The sequence below is a fragment of the Polyodon spathula genome, chromosome 3, assembly GCF_017654505.1.
Source record: "Polyodon spathula isolate WHYD16114869_AA chromosome 3, ASM1765450v1, whole genome shotgun sequence".
Lineage (NCBI taxonomy): Eukaryota > Metazoa > Chordata > Actinopteri > Acipenseriformes > Polyodontidae > Polyodon > Polyodon spathula.
Genome location: NC_054536.1, coordinates 92,866,851 through 92,888,180, shown reverse-complemented (window position 1 = coordinate 92,888,180; position 21,330 = coordinate 92,866,851). Strand labels below are relative to the sequence as shown.

The following is a 21,330-nucleotide window of genomic DNA, read 5'->3' as shown; positions in this document are numbered from 1 at the left end:
TTGCATATGTAACTTCCCTTTGGCAATGAAAAATGTTATTGAAGTGCTAGTTTTGTGAGCATCATGGCTTTGTGGCGTTTTGTGGTGTTACTGAAATGCTGCATTTTTCCAACATTGCTTAGGATTAGGAGGCTGTGAGGTCCAGCGGCTGATAACCAAGAAGTACCCACTTCAGATCCCAGCTCAGCCACTGACTCGTTGTGTGACCCTGAGCACATCACCTTGAGCACGTCACCTTGAACACATCACCTTTAGCACGTCGCCTTGATCATTTAACTGCCTTGTGCTCTGTCTTTCGTGTGTGATGTTGTTGTAAGTGACTCTGCAGCTGATGCATAGTTCACACACCTGAGTCTTGTATCTTGAGAAGCGCTTTGTGATGGTGGTCCCCTATGAAAGGTGCTATATAAAAATAAAGATTATTATGTGAGAATATATTGTTGTCCAATAAGTTTAAATTTGCATTCACACACACACACACACACACACACACACACACACACACACATATATATATTTTTATGCATGCCTGCCACAAGACTCCCCTGGGTCCTGAACCTTGTTAGATACAAACAGGGATTGCAGGCTATTTTTCAAAAATATAGAACTAGACGTGCAAAACAAATACATCTCAAAAGTACACAAATCAAAATCTGAAACAAATTGGCCAAAATGGTTTAATAAATCAATTAAAAAAAATATTCAGAGAAAAAAGGCCCTTTACAGAGCGTTTAACGCGAGTCAAAAAGGAGGTTAGAAAGGCCAAGAGAGAGAGATAAAAATGAACATTGCCAAGGGGGCTAAAACCAATTCCAAAAAGTTTTTCCAATATTAGCAAAAGAACATTCAAGGATGAAGTAAAATGTCTAGAGATACAAATTGCAACATCATAGATGAAGAGAAAAAACATAGCAAATATATTAAATGATTACTTTTCACAAGTTTTTACAAAGGAGGATATGGACAACATGCCCCAGATGTCGACCTGTTCTTATCCAGTTTTAAATAACTTTAGCATAACCGAGGCAGAAGTGTTAAAGGGACTAGAAGCTCTTAAAATAAACAAATCCCCTGGGCCAGATGAGATCCTTCCAATAGCACTCAAAGAAATGAAAGAAGTTATTTACAAACTGTTAACTAACATCATACAACAGTCTCTTGAGATGGGTTGTACCGACAGACTGGAAAATTGCAAACATAGTAACAATCTGCAAAAAGGGAGACAAAACTGAACCAGGAACTTCAGACCAATAAGCCTGAATTATATCTAAACTTATGGAAACTATAATAAGATCCAAAATGGAAAAATACCTATATGTTAACAGTATCCTGGGAGACAGTCAGCATGGTTTTAGGAAAGGCTACAAAAAGGATATTGCTGCTCTAGAAAGAGTGCAAAAAAGAGCAACCAGAATTATTCTTGGTTTAAAACGCATGTCATAGGCAGACATGCTAAAATAATTGAATTTATTCAGTCTTGAACAAAGAAGACTGCATTCAAGCATTCAAAATTCTAAAAGGTATTGACAATGTCGACCCAAGGGACTTTTTCGATCTGAAAAAAGAAACAAGGACCAGGGGTCACAAAAGTGATGAGTTACTGAATAAGAAAATTATCCTCTCATGATGATGAAGTGACAAGAAACTTCTCTGGGTGTTGCCCCACCTCCGGTCAGGGTGACATCTCCTGGTGTTTCCGTTGCTTCTCTTTTCTTCTCCTCAGGCCTCATTTGTCCCAGATACGCCTGAGCACAAAGTTTAGTTGCAATTTCCTCACCTTTTTACAGAGGCTCATTTAGGACAGTAGGAAAATATAGAAAAGTGATATGTCGAGATTGCAAGATAAATTATCTTAGGAACGTGACATTGTCATTAATATATGAAGATAACAGTGCACCAGATCAACTCAGTCATTCTCACAAACTATAACGATCTATTAATTACAAAAGTTTTCATTTGAAAAAAAAAAATGTCATGGTGCCCATAGCATTTTATTTAAATCCCTAGTGGTGAAAGTTTCTAAAAGTAATGCTCGGCACTGTAATTACATTTAGCTTAATCTTTAGAGCACTCTCTCTTGCAAGCCATCTTACTGCTCTGTAACGCCTTGATAAAAAGGCACGCCTCTGTTACTACTCGCTGTATAGTGAGGTTCTGAATGCCAGTAACTCTGCCTTTCTGCAGTCACTTTACAACAATATGGTTACTTGTATATAGATAACTGCTTATGCTATCGTGGTCTGAAACAGTTGCCAACACAGATATGTATGTCTCAGATGATTTCTCCTGACTTCAAGACATAGGGCCCTGTTCACAAAATCTAAACACTTTTTTGGAAATTTCATTAAATACCTCAAAAGATTTCCAGATGTCCTGGATAATCCTAGGCTGAAGAACAACTGACACATTAAACTGAAGATGACATATCAAACTGCTTTGACAAAAAACAAAAAAGTGTTTGAAATCCCATTCTTACATTTTTATATAAATGACTTCCAGACAGCTTTGTATAAAACCTAAGCTTTATTATAGATTGCATTTTCATACAGTAATTAGTTGCATTGTTCTGCATTCACACCAGGTTAGATACAGGACTGAGGGTTCTAGATTAAGAAGCAGCAGCTTGTATACGTCTAGTAGTATTGGATGCATACTGGTTACACACTAGGCTACTGTTGTTAAGTATTGCATTGTCAGTAATACAAGGTGTCCAGGGTCTGTACAAGGCGTGACTCATTAGGCACTGCATAGTAGGGACGTGTTTTAATTAGTCTGTATAGCAAAATGTATGGTACTATCAGAAGAGAAGTACTATAGGAATCTGCAGTACTTGCAAAAGGGCTCCTGTGCACCTGCCACAGGTGATAGTAGAGACGGCTTTGCATTATTCATTGTTTTAAGTCTGGGGATCTTGGGCCAGTTTCAGTAACCAGTTCTAGGTAGCAGTCTGCCAAATCCAGTTTAGTTATATGAAGAAAATACATTGAAAAGAAAGACACATTTCTATTCTTTTAATCCTTTAAGGATGTGTTGCAAAACGTTGCATAGCATGTATTTACTGTCCTTTCTGGCTGTGAGAACTGTGTGTGTGTGTGTGTGTGTGTGTGTGTGTGTGTGTGTGTGTGTGCCATTTTGTAAATGGAAATCTTTACTAGTCCCTCAAAATGTGTGAAATATACTTTCCCAGCCTGACACCTGTGGTTCTCACTAGGGCTGAAGAATGTATTATTTGCTTGGGTATCCTGAATCATAGGCATTGTTACAAACCAAAGCTAGTAAAACACCACCTGCAAAGTTCAAGTATTTACTGGAAAGCTTGTGATGGGACCAGTGAGTGTTGCAAGGGATTTATGGCAGGTCTGTATCAGATCATTCGAAGAAGATTATGAAGAATCAATATAATGAGACACACTAAGCTACAGAACACAACAATATAAAGAACAAAACACTCATATGAAAACTGCATTCAAAAGATACAGCACCATATTTTTTAAATGCTTGTCCTTCTAAAACATTTGATTTTGTCATTTTTTTGGGAAAAACAAGGAATGCGCTGACATTGTTTACTTATTTACACACTGGTTTCCCTGAAACAATTCACAAGAGCTTTAGAAAAATGATCCAAACTCTCTACATCTGATAGGTTGCTTTATTCATCCACAAGAGGACCAAGGCAAGCTGAATGATATCCACTAAGCACCACAGTGAACTAACACATGCATGTTACAATGTGCTGCAAAAAGACTGTCCATCCGTTTCCATTTGCAAAAAAACTGCTGCAATTATGGGCTGTTTTGTCTAGCTAGCTGAAGACATATTTGTTAGTTGGTGATTAACTCAGTTTTAAAAAATGGGTTGCCCTATTTAAAGAGAGTAAAAGGGGGAACTAAGCTGGGTCTCAACTTTCAACACTAAGGAGAATTTAAACCTATAACGATAAGATTTGTATTATTCTTTTAGAAAAAATCATGTCGCTGAAGTAACCACGGTTTCAGTGTCCTAAAACTGCTTTTGAGCTCAAAGCTTGGACCCATGCCTAGTCCCTTCAATGCTAAAAATATTTTACCCAACCCATCCATGAAGATGAGAGGCCTCATAGACATTTCTGAGTGTCCTCACATCTCAAGGAGATGCATGGCTTAAAAAATGGGAAGAAAGTTCTCATGTGAGTCATTTTCTGGAGAGGCTTCTCTCAAGATTAAAATGTCTCATGAGGTTACACGAGGACAACATTTTATACAGTCTGGCAGCAAGATAACACACAGTCCAATGTGCTCTTCTTCTTCAGAAGATGGAGTTCTGGGTGTTCAGTCTATCAGAAGCCTCTCCGTTGTTTTCTATGCGTTGAGTTGTGTGGAGATCCCCAGGTGCGAGGGTACTTTTTCTCTGAGGTCCAGGAGACTGGTTAATGTCATTCTGGTGCTGCAGATCAAGTAGGGGGTCTCTCAGTGTCCTCTGGAAAAGAAAATGTAATATTCCAATCTCTCTCTCTCTCTCTCTCTCTCTCTCTCTCTCTCCTCTCTCTCTCTCTCTCTCTCTCTCTCTCTCTCTCTCTCTCTCTCTCTCTCTCTCTCTCTCTCTCTCTCTCTCTCTCTCTCTCTCTCTCTCTCTCTCTCTCTCTCTCTCGCTCTCTCTCTCTCTCTCTCTCTCTTATACACACACATACAGTGGCTTGCAAAAGTATTCAGACCCCTGACCAATTCTCTCATATTACCGAATTACAAATGGTACATTGAAATTTCATTCTGTTTGATATTTTATTTTTAAACACTGAAACTCAGAATCAATTATTGTAAGGTGACATTGGTTTTATGTTGGGAAATATTTTTAAAAAAAATAAAAAACTGAAATATCTTGCTTGCATAAGTATTCAACCCCTGTGCTGTGGAAGCTCCCAGTTTGCACCAATGAAAGAAATTGCCCTAACGAGGACACAATTACCTTACCATTGGCCTCCACCTGTGAACCATTAAAGTTGCTGTCACATTTTCTGGATAAAAACCCCACTATTGAAGGATCATTGGTAAGGCTGTGAAACTGAAGGAAAATGAAGACCAAAGAGCATTCTACAGAAGTTAGAGATAAAGTAATACAAATGCACAGATTAGGGAAAGGGTAGCTGTCTGTGTATTTCATTCCTTTTCCTGGTTCTGACACCGCCCACTTCTGCCGTCTCTGTGACACTTGGTGTCCTGCGTGGGATTAACAGCGCCTCCAAGCGACCAGGAGAGATGTTTTTTTTTTTTTTTTTTTTTGTGTTGTGGATTAAAAAAAAAAAAAAAAAAAAAGGGAAAAAGTGGCCAGAGGAAGCAGCAACCTCCCCAGCAGCCACACCAGGTGCTCTGGTTTGAGATGACTGCGGGACCAGGACCTGGATGCATTTGTGGAGGCTTGGGAGAGCCAGGGGGGATGGTGCCTCCTGTGCAAGCGCTACGGGCATGGAGTGGCTGACTGCCTTCTCCCGGATACAGAAGGGGGGCAGTCTCTACGCCAGCAGCCAGAACCAGAGCGCCTAGATGCCCACGAGAGGAAGGTGAGCAGACGGAGGCAGAGAGGGAGAAAGGTGTGGAGGAAAAATGAGGAGCCGGAGCATCCACTGCCCAAGGATCCACCAGCAGGGGAAGAATGCCTGCTGGTGTTGCCTCCAGAGGTAGAGGAGCCATCTCCAGCGCCAGAGGGAGAGGAGCCATTGCTGCCATCTCCAGCACCAGAGGGAGAGGTCCCACTGCTGTCTCCAGATCCGCACCAGTCCCCTGCAAGTGAGGGAGAGCCGCACCAGTCCCCTGTAACAAGGGTAGACTACATGCCGTTCCCACCTCCACCGCCAGGAGACTACACGCCTCCGCCACCTCCACCGGCAGGAGCAGAGCAGCAGGAGCTGCCTCTGCCTCCGCCACCTCCACCGGCAGGAGCAGAGCAGCGGGAGCTACCTCTGCCTCCTCCACCAGCAGAGGGTAAATGCCTGCTGGGTCCCTGTCCACAAGCAGAGGGTGAATGTCTGCTGGATCCCTGTCCACCAGCAGAGGGTGAATGTCTGCTGGGTCCCTGTCCACCAGCAGAGGGTTAATGCCTACTGGGTCCCTGTCCACCAGCAGAGGGTGAATGCCTGCTGGGTCCCTGTCCACCAGCAGAGGGTGAATGCCTGCTGGTATCACTTCCCCCACCAGCAGAGGGTAAATGCCTGCTGGTATCACTTCCCCCACCAGCAGAGTGTGAATGCCTGCTGGGCCCCTTTCCACCAGCAGAGGATGAATGCCTGCTGGTATCACTTTCCCCACCAGCAGAGGATGAATGTCTGCTGGTATCACTTCCCCCACCCTCACGAGGAGAGGAGCTGGAGCTGCCTCTGCCTCCATCACCATCAGGGGGAGAGCAGCAGAAGTTGCCTTTCCCTGTACAAGAAAGAGTACCAGGACTTGATGCTGGCATTCCTCAGCAGTCACTATATAGTCTGCTGAGGGGAGTGCAGGGAAAAATGGCCCGGCCGCAGCGGCTACGAAGAGGGCCAGCACATCAGCTTGTCCTGACTCCCTGCCTTGCTTCGCCCAAGGATGCCTGCCACGCTTCGCCCAAGGATGCCTGCCTGCGCATCGCCTGGGGTTGCCCGTCGCTCAGCATTGCCTGGGGCTGCCTGTTGCTCTGCAGCGCAGCAGGAAGTACTGTGGTCGGAACCCCACCAAGGGGAGCTACTGGACACGAAGAAGGGGGAGGAGGTCTGGAGACCATCAACACCAGCAGCAGTTTCGCGGCCAGAGATCGAGGGGGAGGTCCGCAGACCTGCTCCCACTGCAGCAGTTTTGCTGCCGGAGATTGGGGGGGCGGTCCGGAGACCTGCTCCCACTGCAGCTTCTTCGCTGCCGGAGATCGTGGGGGAGGTCAGGAGACCTGCTCCCACTGCAGCTTCTTCGCTGCCGGAGATTAGGGGGGAGGTCAGGAGACCTGCTCCCACTGTAGTTTCTTCGCTGCTGGAAGTACTGTGGTCGGAACCCCACCAAGGAGACCTGCCGGCTCCGAAGAAGGGGGGAAGTCAGGAGACCACCCCCCAAGCAGCCTTTCCGCTGCGTGGACTACCCTGGCAGGAGTATGCCACCCCGCTGTCAGCATTGCTGCTGACAGCCTTACGACCTGTGGGCCCCTTGAAGCCTCTGGTCCTGGCCCAGGACTTTGTGCTGGACTTTTGGGCTTTTAAGGGGGGAGGTGGCCATTGAAGCCATGTGTGCTTTGCACGGGGGGGGGGGGGGGGGTATATGTGACGAAGTGCCTGCCCTGTGTATATTTTCTGTTATGTTGTGTGTCTAATGTTGGTGTATAGTCATTGGTACACAGGATATAAACGGCTCTGTGTAACACGAGTGTTTAAAATGTATATTTGTATTTAGGCACGAGGATTGCACAGCACTTCACGTGCAAGTAAAAAGTAATAATATGTGAGCACAGGGAATTGCACTTTATTAATTCACGTGCAGTTGTACCGAGACTACAAATGAATGATTGATTAGCAGTCGAGTCTTGGTACAGCTGCATAAAAACAGCATGTTTTCACCCACTCGCGGTTCGGTGTTCGGTGAGTGGAGAACAGGAGAGAGAGAAGGAGAAACCAAAGCGTTATTAATATCAATTGCTATTGCGTGCTGGTGGGACCAGCACGATACTTGTTTATTTATCTGCTCACCGTGTTTGTCAGTGTCTCTGTCCATGCACCGTGTTTGTCAGTGTGTCTGTCCATGCACCGTTTTGTTAAGTATAGTCCGTTTTTGTTTGTCTATTTATTTTGGCATAGAGTGCCGTGTCCTGTTGTTTCTGTTTGTTTGTTAAACCCTTTTATTTTGCAATAAACCGGCGCAAGCAAGCGCCATCATCATTTCAATTCATCCGTCCTGTCTGTGTGTTTCATTCCTTTTCCTGGTTCTGACGCCGCCCACTTCGGCCGTCTCTGTGACAGTGGCACAAACCTAACACTGCCCATGCCTCAAGACACACCATCCCTACAGTGAAGTATGGTGGTGGCAGCGTCATGCTGTGGAGATGCTTCTCATCAGCAGGGACTGGGCGTCTTGTTACAATTGAAGGAAGAATGGATGGAGCTAAATACAGGAAAATACTGCAAGAGAATTTGCTTCAGTCCGCTAAAAAACTGAAGCTTGGGAGGAAATTCACCTTTCAGCAGGACAATGATCCCAAGCACAAGGCCAAAGCAACATTGGAGTGGCTCAAGAACAAAAAGGTGAATGTCCTACAGTGGCCCAGTCAAAGTCCTGATCTCAATCCCATTGAGAACTTGTGGCACTATTTGAAAATTGCGGTCCACAAGCGTCATCCAACCAACCTGAACAACCAGGAGCAAATCTGCCAAGAAGAATGGGCCAAAATCACTCCGACACTGTGTGCAAAAGTGGTACATACTTACTCCAAAAGACTTAAAGCTGTTATTGCAGCGAAAGGTGGCTCTACCAAATATTAATGTGTGGGGGTTGAATACTTATGCAAGCAAGATATTTCAGTTTTTTATTTTTCTTAAAAATATTTCCCAACATAAACCAATGTCACCTTACAATAACTGATTCTGAGTTTCAGTGTTTAAAAATAAAATATCGAACAGAACGAAATTTCAACGTACCATTTGTAATTCAGTAATATGAGAGAATATCAGGGGTCTGAATACTTTTGCAAGCCACTGTATATATATATATATATATATATATATATATATATATATATATATATAATATACATATATATACTACACACACATACATAAAGCATTTGTCACAGGTGTCAGTATTATGCATGCCATGCAGTGCATCCAGTACATTCACAGTAAGATACCAAAAAATAATAATGTACAAGCAAAGTTTAATTAGTTTCTGAAATGTGGGTTTAAAGTCAAAGTGTCAGCGTCTGGCGTATTTTGACACTGCATCTTTTTATCTCCTGCAAACCAGATAAATGAGAGGTCTATCTCTTTTCTTTCTTCTCTTTCCGAAACCCATTTCTTAAACACTGCATGTGCCTGCCTGTGTGCTGTGACATTTCTGCTCTCTTGTCTGTTTATTTTTATTTTTATTTTTTAAAGGAGCACTCCTGTACCCTAATCCAAAACAAGTTGATGTACACACACACACACAGACTGGAGAGGAAGGCTATAGTGGAAAATTCTTGACTGACTCAGAGGGAAGACTACTGTTACCGACAGGGGGCTATAATGCCTGAAGCCGCAGGCTGAGAGCATTGCACCCTGGAGGAGCGTTTCATTTTCTATTACATATTTAATACATGAGTCAGTCAAGAGAATAAAGGCAAGATTGGGTAGTAAATATGACTTTATATATTTTGTTTAAATATAGCTCATACAGCATAAGTAAATAAATAACAGAAATAAGAGAAAATGTTTTTGAAGTTCATACCACATAGTTATCAAAGTTTTTTTTTTTTGCCTTCAGTTCTTCGTCTGGTTTGCTGATTGCTGCATAATCCAGTTTATATCCCGGCTGTCATAATTCTTTACATTGTCAAATAGAATTTGTTAGAATTTCATTAAGTCAGAAAACAGTAACGCATTCTTTTGTAGTATTTTTTGTAAATAATTTTCTTTTCAGTCTCAGAATCGCTATTCAGCAGTTTTTTCACATTTAGCCATTTTCTCTTGTGAGGAGTGCAGGGGAGAAGGGCGTTCCTTTGAACCAATCACATGTCAGAGAGAGACTATTGCTTGGTGGTGTTAAGACAATAGTTCAATCTATTTTTGCACCTATTATGAGGTTTAACCAATCTACACAACAGTTGTGAAAGCCTTGATGTCATGCTGGACTGTGACACTTTGCCGGGACACAACTTGTGTGAACGGTCTACATCTGGTGGGAATAATAAAGCAATGCTGTCATTTTTTGGTAAGAAATTTCAAGAAGGTTGCAACCAACGAGGAGCTCCTTATTTTTTCTGAGCCCCTGCTAGACTCAAATATTGCACCAGAGTGGCTGTAAATGGGAGCAGAGCGCATCAAAGTGCTTGCAGTGTATGAAAATAAAGGTAAGAATTCAACAAGAAGACAGGTTCCTGAAGGGACTACAATCTACAACACAGTTTGGAAACTGTCTTGCAGTTGTATTATTATCTTTATTTGCATGCACTGTACTACTTATCACACTATCAGGAAGAAAATGTGTTTGTATAATACATACTTGTACCTGTTCTTCTACTCCCATTCACATACTCATATTCCATAACAAGCTAATCCACACACAGCACAGAGTAGCGCACCATTTAAAGACATGTAGAGTACAGTATACCACAGTTGAAGCCGTCAGTGCAAGAGCATGCATCTTTGATTAACCAAGTCAAATAAAGGCTCTGACTCTTGGCCGAGGTGTTATCAGTGTCTCTGGTACGTAGAAACCAAAAGCTGTCAGCAGAAACAAGTTGTGCTGTATGATACAGGGTGACGGCCTTCCTTGCACATAACCAGGTTCAGAGAGCTTCCTGCCCTCCTAAAGTATAAAATGGGGTGTAAATAGGATAACTGATAACTGATTGGAGATACTGTGTAAACCGTTAGAAATGCTTTAATGAGGAGCGCCATTTAGCATGCTAAGTGAGTAGGACGTGGCTCAAGCTAGCTCCTACAATTAGATTCAGATTTACTACATTATAAAAGTTATTAGCACTTTTTACGATGTCAAAAATCAAGACCAAGCGAGGCCTCTGAAACCGAACGAGTCAACATGGCTGAACACAGGCCAGACCATGCAGCTGAAGATGGCGGTGATTCGTCCCTGGCCTCGCTGGCAGCCTCGATGTCTAGTATCCATGGACTGATTTAATCTTTCTGAATCGAGACCCGATCCTCCATCTCCACCCTACAAACCACGATTGAAAGGCTACGGGAGCCGGCTGCAAGAAGTGGAGAAATCTCTCGGTGATGTTGACAGCAGGGTTGCTGCCTTGGAAAAAATATGCTCCACCATCGCCACCGAAAATACAGCCATAAAATCTAAACTGGACAATTTGGAATGCACGGGTCGTAGAGAGAATCTACGTGTGACTGGGATACCGGAGGGTGTGAAGGGAAACAACCAACAGCTTTTATGACTAACTTTCTTATAGACCTTTTTGGGAAAGAGAGGTTTGATAGCCCCTGACACTGGATAGAGCACACCGGTCCCTTGCTCTGAAGCCACAAACTGGAGAGAGACCTCGAGCCATTATTGCCAGAATCCATCACTGTCAAGCGAAAGAGCCAATCTTGTGTCTAGCCCAAGAGTATGCCCCCCTTCACTGCCATGGCAACAGAGTACAGAGTACTTCCCTGATTTCAGCTCTGAGGTTTCGAAACGTCGAGCAGCTTTTGGAAGGGTTAAGTCTCAGCTTCGTGAAGCGGGGATACGATATGGCCTGCTATACCCTCCACATCTCCAGATCACCTTTAATGGATCCCGATTCACATTCAACACTCACGAGGAGGCTGTTCCTTTCTGCAACGATCGCATTGCTCCAAGCCCAGAGTCCACAGGTACCAGATGAGTACCCAACTTCACTGTGCTTCATGACTTTTATAATAGATTTATAACCGTTAATAGTATTTTTGTTACCCAAGCTTTCTGTGGACATTCTACTGAATTGTGATGCTGAGCCTTTGCTGACTTCTGGACTTTTAATGATAATATTTATTTATTTATTTATTTATTTTTTTTTTTTATTAAATAAATCAAAAGAAAAAAAAAAAAAGGTTTATTTTTGTAATAAAAAACATGTGACCTATGTGGTACGTGGATCTCTGATTTGTGTGAGGTTTTCACACCCAAAAGGGCAAATGTTCGATAGTGTAACATGAGATATCACAGACTATACTTCTAAGATTTATCAAGGAATTAAATCCGGTTCTAAAATCAATAACTATACAATACTGTTCTCAGTTTCATACAACTATAATTTGTGTGCTATAATGTACCGCTGTTATGTGCAAACGTGGTTGTCTGGGGTTTGCACACTCTGGTGTATGGAAATTTCCTTGCATTGGGGTGTGTGAATGTCTGTCAGCAGCTGTATATTAATGTACATATATATATTCTATATATATATAGATATATATTATATATATATATATATATATATATATATATATATATATATATATATATATTTAAACAGTAGTATATGTGTTTTTTCCTAATTGCTTATGCCTCAAAAGTATAGAATATGGCTATTATTACCCATAAACTTTGCTTTTGTGACCAGGACAGTTATATTTCAAAATATCACTATTTCCAATGGGAAAACGGGCAAATGTGTGTCTTTTCGTTCACATAAAGTCAGAAGAAAACAACATATGAATCCAAATTAACATGTATTTATACTAAAGTAATACAAAAATGACTACAAAAGATTTAGAAGTGAGTAGTTTTTCGAGATTTACGATTATACTGTATTTTGTGCTGGACCCTGGGTCTAATATATTTCATTAACTTGCTTTAATTCTATTTTCTTTATTATTATGATTGTTGTTAAATCTCCAGCTATACGGCATCTGCCAATTGACTTTTAATCACCATGTAGTTACCATGTTTATTTATTTATTTTTCTCTGGATTTTGGATCTCTGTATGGAAAGCACACTGAACTTAATTATTGTCTCTCCTATTACTATAGCACTCAGCTGTTAGATTTGGTGTTGGTAATAATGGTATTTTTATTACCTACTCATATAGAAGTTCTGTATGACAGTCAACTGATACACATACTTTGTAATCTGCGGTTTTCTTTTTTCTGTGTGTGTGTGTGTGTGTATATGTATGTGCATATGTATGTGTATGTGTGTGTATTATATATATATATATATATATATATTTTTTTCTTCACGCAAACGCTAATATGTCCTTGCTTTTTGCAACTCTTCAGTACTCTGTAAGGGGGGATATGTTCTCTTATCCAATATTTATTTATTTTTCACCCTGATCAGAGAATGGTAAATAGAAGGGTCTCTACTGGTGAGCGCCCTATTAACTTTATCAACAGGAATGTTAAAGGACAACCAACCAGTTAAAAGAAATAAAAGTACTAAGCCATCTTTTACATCTAAACGTGGGCATAAGTTTCCTCCAGAAAACTCATTTTCGCACCATTGAACAATTTCGTATTTGTTGGGGGGGCAGCAATATTAATTTATAAAGATATCCCTTTTACTGTTGACAAAGTAATCGCTGACGCTAATGGAAGGTATGTAATCGTGACAGGAATCTCTGTAATACCCCGGTGATTCTGGCCAACATTTATACTCCTTGTTTCTAAATTACTTTCATCTTTGCCAGACATTCACACCCACCATTTAATCCTTGGAGGTGATTTTAATTGTGTGCTTAACCCTTATCTTGATCGCTATAAAACCTACCTCTCTTTCCAAATCGGCCTTAGCCTTACATTTCTTCCTTGACCAGTATAGCATATTAATTGGACCCATGGAGATTTATGTTTTCTACCACTAGGGACTACTCTTTCTTTTCTCCTGTCCACCACTCTTTCTCACGCATAGACTATTTCTTGCTGGACAATAGGCTTCCTTCATAAAACCTGCACCTATCACAGCATTGTTATCTTTCACCATGCCCCTGTATCAGTAGAGCGATCCTTTCCTGACTGTTCTTTTTCTTGTAAGATGGTGGCTTAACCCTTTCTCGCTTTCCGATGGAGAATTTGTCCGGTTTATTTGTTCTGAAATAATTTTTTTCATTGAAACTAACTCCAGCCCAGAGATCTCCAATTCCACCCTATGGGAAGCCCTCAAAGCCTTTCTGCGTGGGCAGATAATCTGTTACACCTCAAGAGTAAAAAAGCAACAATCTGCCAGACTTTCTGAACTTGCTGACCTTATTTTACAACTTGATAAGCATTATGCCTCTTCCCCTACACCTGACCTCTATAAGGAGCGTCTTCAATTACAGACTGAGTTTGACCACTAAATATGCTGAGCAGGGACTTCTTAAGTCCCGTCACACTGCATATTGTCGCAAATAACGCTGAATCAGCTAGGCTGGTCAGTAAAACATTGAATCCTTTTGTATGGAGAATCTCAGCAGCTAAGGCTCATGGTTCATCAACTGATTCAGATTCAGTTGTATTGAGTTTGCCCACTAATGATGATAAACAAACTACAAGTTGGGTGCCTGCTAATATGAAAAACAGTGAGTTTTGGCCCCCTATTGTATTCTGGATGAATGGCATCCCTTCTGAAGTGAGCTTGTGTGAGCAGAAAGAAGTGTATAGTAACAATGTGTACAGATCCAGAACTATTGTACATGGTGCAGAAGTAACCCTGACACATAAAACATAATCCTCTTGTTAATTGTGCATGTAATATGTGCCAAAGCAAGTCATCAGTGAATGGGCTCAGACTTTGTCCGGCATGCAGTCATTTGGCTAAACACTGTAGAATCTTGTTTGAATGCAATGATTCTGTAGGTGTTTCTTTCTCTCATTTAAATGTAAACCCAAAAAGATATTAAGAGGATTGAATGCATGAGTTGTGAAAGGGTCACTTAGTAAAATGGGCGCATCTGGGAAAATTAGAATGTGAGGAAGGCGTCCCTACTAAGCGTGTACAAGTCTCTTGTAGGTAAGAAGTCAAGGCCATGGCGACTCACACCTGTGATGCGAGACGATGGACTCGAGAGCCTATTGTCGTGTTCACTGAGCCTACCCAAGTGGAACCTGAGACCGAAGTGGAGTCCTGCTGGGAGTGAGCTGAAACCCGGGACGTGGACTGGTTTCTTATCAAGATGGGCTTGATTCCCAGAATTGAATGCTAAGTTTCTGCAGCACCCTTTTTAGCCTAAGAAAATGTTGTTAAATGTTGAAATAAGTTTTAATATGCTTGCTTTTTACTATAAACTATTTGTGCGTGTAAGACCATATGCTTAACACTGCCTGTTATAATAATGTACATGAAATTGTTTCTCATCAAGGTAAGTTTACATTTAAAATAGTCAGTAATTGTGTTCTATAGGGAGTAAACTGTCTAGTTTGATTCTGAGTTAAAAGATGATGCAACATAAAGAGATGCTGTTTGAAATATAAAATAAGAAGCTTAAACAGATAATAAAAAGTCATTTTAAAAGTACGGGATAGGTTTTGAAGAAGGTAAAACTCTATAACTTGCTGTGAGCCTGTCTTAAAGTCATGCCAGAAAGTGGAGGGATAGTTAGCATGAAGAGCGGAGTTCTCTTATCTAACAGCGTCAAGGTTAGAGTGTCTTCCCACCACAGAAAAATTGGAATAAACCTTGATTATCGCTGGAAATTGGAAAGCTAAGTGCACAGCTAGCAAACCGGTTTTAGCTGGTTTTTGTGCCGCTGAAAAAAATAGGAGGTCGTCCGCAGTTCAGCTGAATTCATGCTGTTAGGAAACTCATAGGACAGAGACATTACAATCTTACACTTAAATAAAAAACAAATAGATTATCCATGAAAAGAAACTCATATGTTAAAAACATAAGATGGAAGCTCCCTATAATATCTGTTAAGCACATGCCTGTAAAGAGAGAAGGAAAACTAATTTGAAGAATAGAATGGCATGAGGGAATATATTATTAGACATTAATACATATAATCAATATAATCATAACTAATAGTGTTGTATATATTTCAAACAACACTCATATATTCAAAATAATATTATTTTCTTTGTTTCACCTAGCTTTTTAGATAGAGGAGGGGTCGAGAAATGAGCGGGTGAGATCATGATTGGATGTGTAGACCAGGTGTTATATTTTTATTAATTGTTGGCACAAGGCTCTAAATTTTTAGGCTGTTGTGTGCCAAAAAGATAAGGTTGGACTTGATAAAGATTCTCCATGTATTCCTATGGAGATGAATCCTATAAAAACTCACACTTTTCGCAAATGGGTACCACATTCTAGACCTTTGCTTGACAGGGTGAAGTGGTCCATCACTTGCAGATCTCCACCAGACTGATTCCTTTGTTCACGCTACTTTTCCTTATAATAGGAGGTAAGCATATTACTAACATTATTATATCTTACATGTATTGGTTGCATTGCTATAAGGTTTTGAAACTATGTTTTGGTTTTAAGAGAGTGTTAAATTGAATGAAACTGAAATATAGGAGTGGGTGCTTGTAGACCGCGTGTATTGGAATTTGGTGGTCTGATCAACCTACCTTTTTCCAAATATTAAAAGCATTTTAATAAAGCGAAAGAGCATTGCTCTGATTCGTAAAACTTAAAATGAATGAGTCTTGAGTGTCTTTCTTTCCGATTAAATAAAGGTTATATGGACTTACTTACAGCTCGTCCAGTGCTCGAACATAAACCACTAGGAGTTTATAACATCTCTGTCCTCCTAACGTCTCCCCTGCGTTAAGAGTGTGTGCAGAGTAAACAGAAAATAAATAAGACCGAATAAAAAGAGTACGTGAAAATCTGCAAAACGCAGCAGACGTGACAATATGAATTTGGAGACAAAGCCAATAAACTCTTAGCCCATCCGGCTCGCCAATCTGCTGCCACGTGCTTAATTACTCAGACTAACACCTCTGCAGGCCCCTCAACGGGTAATCCACGAGACATAAATAATTAATTTGTAAAGTTCTATACTGAACTTTATACATCTGAATCTGCAGATAATCCTTCTTTATTTAATTCTTTCTTTCATAACCTTAATATTCCTACTGTCGACCAACAGTACAAAATCACTCTGGAGGAACCAATCTCTCTCCCAGAGATAGAACAAGCCATCAGATCTATGCAAAACGGCAAATCCCCTGGTCTGGATGGATTTCCTGTGGAATTTTACAACAAATTCTCTGCTTCTCTTTCCCCGCTGCTTTCTTCTTTTTTCAGAGATTCAGTCTCTTTAGGACTCCTCCCTCCTACACTTTCTCAAGCTTCTATTTCTTCTATTGAATATAGACAAGGATCTCCTACACTGTGATTCATATAGGCCGATCTCACTCATCAACGCCGACTTTAAAATCATCTCTAAGGTTCTGGCCCATCGCCTCGAACAGATCCTTCCCTCTTTAATCTCATTAGATCAAACTGGTTTTATACAGGGAAGAAACTCTTCCTTTAATTTATGCATACTATTCAATATAATTTACTCCTCCTCATCCAAATGGCCGCCAGAAGTCCTTGTGTCTCTTGATGCTGAAAAAGCATTTGACCCCATCGAATGGAATTACCTCTTTGCCACATTTGAAAATTTGGCTTTGGCCCTAAATTTAAAATCATGGATTAAACAGCTATATGCATCGCTGTCCACGTCTGTTTGTATTAATAATACAGTCAGAGTACTTCCCACTCCATCAGGGGACAAGACAAGGCTGCCCTCTTTCCCCATTACTGTTTGCTGTTGCTACTGAACCTCTGTCTATCTTTCTGCATCACTCTCAAGGAATTGAAGGAATTGTACAGGAAGATCAAGAACACAAAGTATCTTTATATGCAAACTCCTCCTATATATTACAAACCCAGGCTCTTCTCTTCCACATGTTTTGTCAATTTTGGACCAATTTGGGACACTCACTGGTTACCAACTAAACTTACATAAAAGTGAACTATTCCCTATTAATACATCCGTGTCGCTTCTACCCTCTACACTGCCCTTTAAGAAGGTGTCTGAAGTTACATTTGCTTTTTCCTCTCTTTAAGGCTAATTTCATACCACTGCTTGAACGCAGTCAACTAAAATCTGATAATAAAGATATTAAAAAAAGAAATGCTTTAATGAAAATGTGTCGACTGTCCTTTGTGAAGAATCATCTCAAAACACACCCATATCAATTGGGGGTGATTATTAGTAAACGAATCCCACTTGTCAATGTTGAAACTGAGTGAGGTAGAAAGAGAATGCTGTAGCTGACATGATGATAACAGTACTGTGTAAAGATACTGAGTACTCTCTTACTTAAGTTTCCTCTGTCAATGCTAAGCATATGGATATGTGTGTTAAACAGGGTTTTCTCTGAGTTTTTCTCTAATACTGTAAACATAGCAGCTTTGTCTCTGCTGCAGTAACTAGTTAAAAGAATGTGCACACTTGAACTGTATGTCCTTGAATGTACGTGTGATTCCTGGTTGCCCACTAATGTCGCACCCCCGCAACACAGATGTTGATTAAAGAGTACATTTCTGCATCCATAGAGTAAATACTTATTCATGATACACAGTGAAGTTGAAACCGGTCTGGCAAGCAGGATTTAAATTGAACTACACCCACAGGAAAATAAAATTATAGCGTGAATGATAATCAGCTGGAAGTGACAAGTGCAGCCTTAGCTATTAAGCTAATAACTTGACAGACACAGACCCTTTTCCTGAATGACCTTATAAGCTACGTGCAAATGGAACTTTGACCTGAGGTCAGGTCATACAATCTACAGTACTTAGTCTTACAGAATGGGACACTTTTTATGGAACATTGTATCCACTTGGTGTTTAAGTGCTTCTACTGCTGTGGTATTGAACATTGTCTGGTTGCTAGACACTTAGCTTAAGGTCTGGCTATACACTACCTCGTGATACCTGTTTATGCAAAAATGCATTGTCTCAAGACCCGAGTGAATATGAGATATTACTGGCAAAATATTAGTTTATTATCTAGGCTTATCCTTGACATGTTTTTTATGAGTTGACATATTTATAAGGTGTGTTTCTGAAATCAATGCAGTAATTGAAATATTTGCTGAGGAAAACCTAAATAAATGGAACAGTAAATAAGTGAATGAGAACCTGTTGGTGCTGGAGACTCAGAGTCCTGCGTGGATGCAAAGTGGAGGTCCACCCCAAGCGCAGCAATGGAGCTCCTCGGACGACAGGACCGATCCCCTGAGAAACTCCTCCTCAGGACAGACTGCAGAAAAATCACACACTGGTGTTTCAGATCACCACAACCCATTCCATTTCATATTAAACACATACAGTGGTGTTTCAGATCACCACAACCCATTCTATTTCATATTAAACATATACAGTGGTGTTTCAGATCACCACAACCCATTCTATTTCATATTAAACACATACAGTGGTGTTTCAGATCACCACAACCCATTCCATTTCATATTAAACACATACAGTGGTGTTTCAGATCACCACAACCCATTCTATTTCATATTAAACATATACAGTGGTGTAGTTGAGCTGGGTTTTCCACGGAACAATGCCTCTCATAGGTGTTCTGACAGCTGAAGCCACTCGATGTAGCCTATAATTAGGGCTGTGTTTTACCCTGACTTTTATACTCTCCTTTAAGAATTCATTTGATACTGGTGAAGCCATTTGTGTATCTCAATCACAATTGAGAAACGTGTTAATAGTAAAATTGATTTCATTTTACAGGTTATTTTCTGTCAAGCCTTAATTTTTCATTTACAAGCAGAACATGAAAACGAGATTGCAACACGTTAATAACTGCAGTTCACACAGGGAGGCATGGTTCTATTAAACACAGGAACACGTCAGAATGCAGTTTCTACAGTAGCTCAGGCATCATCGCTCTGCCATTGACACACAGACACATAAAGTAACACATTCTGACAAGATGGAGACACTTTGTGGAAATACTTGTAGAAATCAGACCAATGCAATACCATGTTATAAGTGTTACTAGAAGTTCAGTACGCAAATAAAATGTGAATTTGTATCATAATTTATGAATACTTTAGTGCCGTTCTGGTATCTTCAAATTCAGAACGGCATCACTGAACGTATATAACAGTGATGTTGCTATTCCAGCTGTTACACTGTGAAAGTCTCTACCACAAACCCCCTAATCATCTTCAAATGTGGGAGGATTATATTTTACTTCCATGTTTTTTCCACGTTAACATATTGTAAGATATTAACATATTGTGTGCGGGGGATCTGTATCGCCCTTACTCCTCACACCAGTGTAGCAGCCGGCTGTGTGCGGGGGATCTATATTCCCCTTACTCCTCACACCAGTGTAGCAGCTGGCTGTGTGCGGGGGCTCTATATCCTGCTTACTCCTCACACCAGTGTAGCAGCCGGCTGTGTGCGGGGGATCTATATTCCCCTTACTCCTCACACCAGTGAATCGGCTGGCTGTGTGCGGGGGCTCTATATCCTGCTTACTCTTCACACCAGTGTAGCGGCCGGCTGTGTGCGGGGGCTCTATATCCTGCTTACTCTTCACACCAGTGTAGCGGCCGGCTGTGTACAGGGGCTCTATATCCTGCTTACTCCTCACACCAGTGAGTTTAATGGGTCAGTGATTTTGTTAGTTTACCAGAAAGTCCAGCAGCTATTATAGGATAGCAGCAGAATTATATATATAGCAAAACAAAAAGAACATTTTTTTTCCAAACCTATTCGTAGATCCCTTCTATGGAGCAGTAGTAGCACTGCATTCAAAACAATCTGGCTTAACAAAAAGGGACTAACTTTTCTGGCTGTCCTTTACTTCTTTTTTGTCTTGCCTCTGATGGGGCTAGGGACAGATCTCTCCCAAGAGGTAGAGGGCATGGAGCATTTGGTATCGTACATTATTAGCAGGAAGTTGCTTCCACGAGAGATTCAGAGACAAGGCATGCTGCAATCAAGAAGGAATGCCTGGCCCTCATAAAAGAAATAATATGAATTGAAAGCAAGCTTCTGTGCGCCTCTCTTTCTGTGTTTGTGGGCCCGTCCACCTGCGTGCAGTTTTTGTAAAATGTCCCAAACAAACGGCAACTTCGCGGGAGTTTGCTGGGGGCCCTACGCTATAGCGTGACTTGCATATAGCTTAATCCGGCCCAACTCAGCCCACTCATCACCCATTGGCCAACCTGTATCCAGTCACACACACACACACACACACACACACACACACAGAAAGTGACAGACAGACAGGCAGGCTGGCTGCCGAAGGATAGGGGGAGAGGATTAGCAAGCGAAACAGACTCTCAATCACAAACAGCAGCATGCAATACAGGTGACATTATGGGTGCAGTACACAGTCCCAACCCCTTCCCCAGTCCATAGCACAGTTCATGGGAGCTATACTGTTCGTTGTGGTTGCCCCATGACTACAATATTATTCCATCAGGCTCCATTTAAGAAATATAACTTTAAACTGTAAGCAATAACAAGACAGTAAAGCAAAAACAAAACTCCTGTAGTTCAAAGAATTGACAGTCATATCATAACATTGTCTTATTGCGACAGTACCCTGTAGGGAGTACAATCAGAATTGCTGGTGAATTAATAGTGGTTGATAATGGTGCATTGGAAGTGAAGTATTTATCTAGTTCAGATTTTCCCTCAGATACAACACATAACTAGTAAAAGGTTAAACCACCCTCTACGATCACAATAAATATTTTATTT

General features: G+C 41.1%; 2 protein-coding genes across 2 annotated transcripts in view; both read right to left on the bottom strand.

The window, feature by feature from the left end:
- Positions 1-21,330, bottom strand: part of LOC121313661 (gamma-aminobutyric acid type B receptor subunit 2-like) — a 319,270-nt gene that overhangs the window by 98,558 nt on the left and 199,382 nt on the right. The gene's annotated exons all lie outside the window — the stretch shown is intronic.
- LOC121313662 (GAS2-like protein 2) overlaps positions 2,521-21,330 on the bottom strand; it is a 28,106-nt gene continuing 9,296 nt past the window's right edge. Inside the window, exon 3 of the mRNA XM_041246431.1 lies at positions 2,521-4,455. Coding sequence (XP_041102365.1) covers positions 4,285-4,455 — 171 coding nt within the window. The 3' untranslated portion in view covers positions 2,521-4,284. The remainder of the gene's footprint in view (positions 4,456-21,330) is intronic.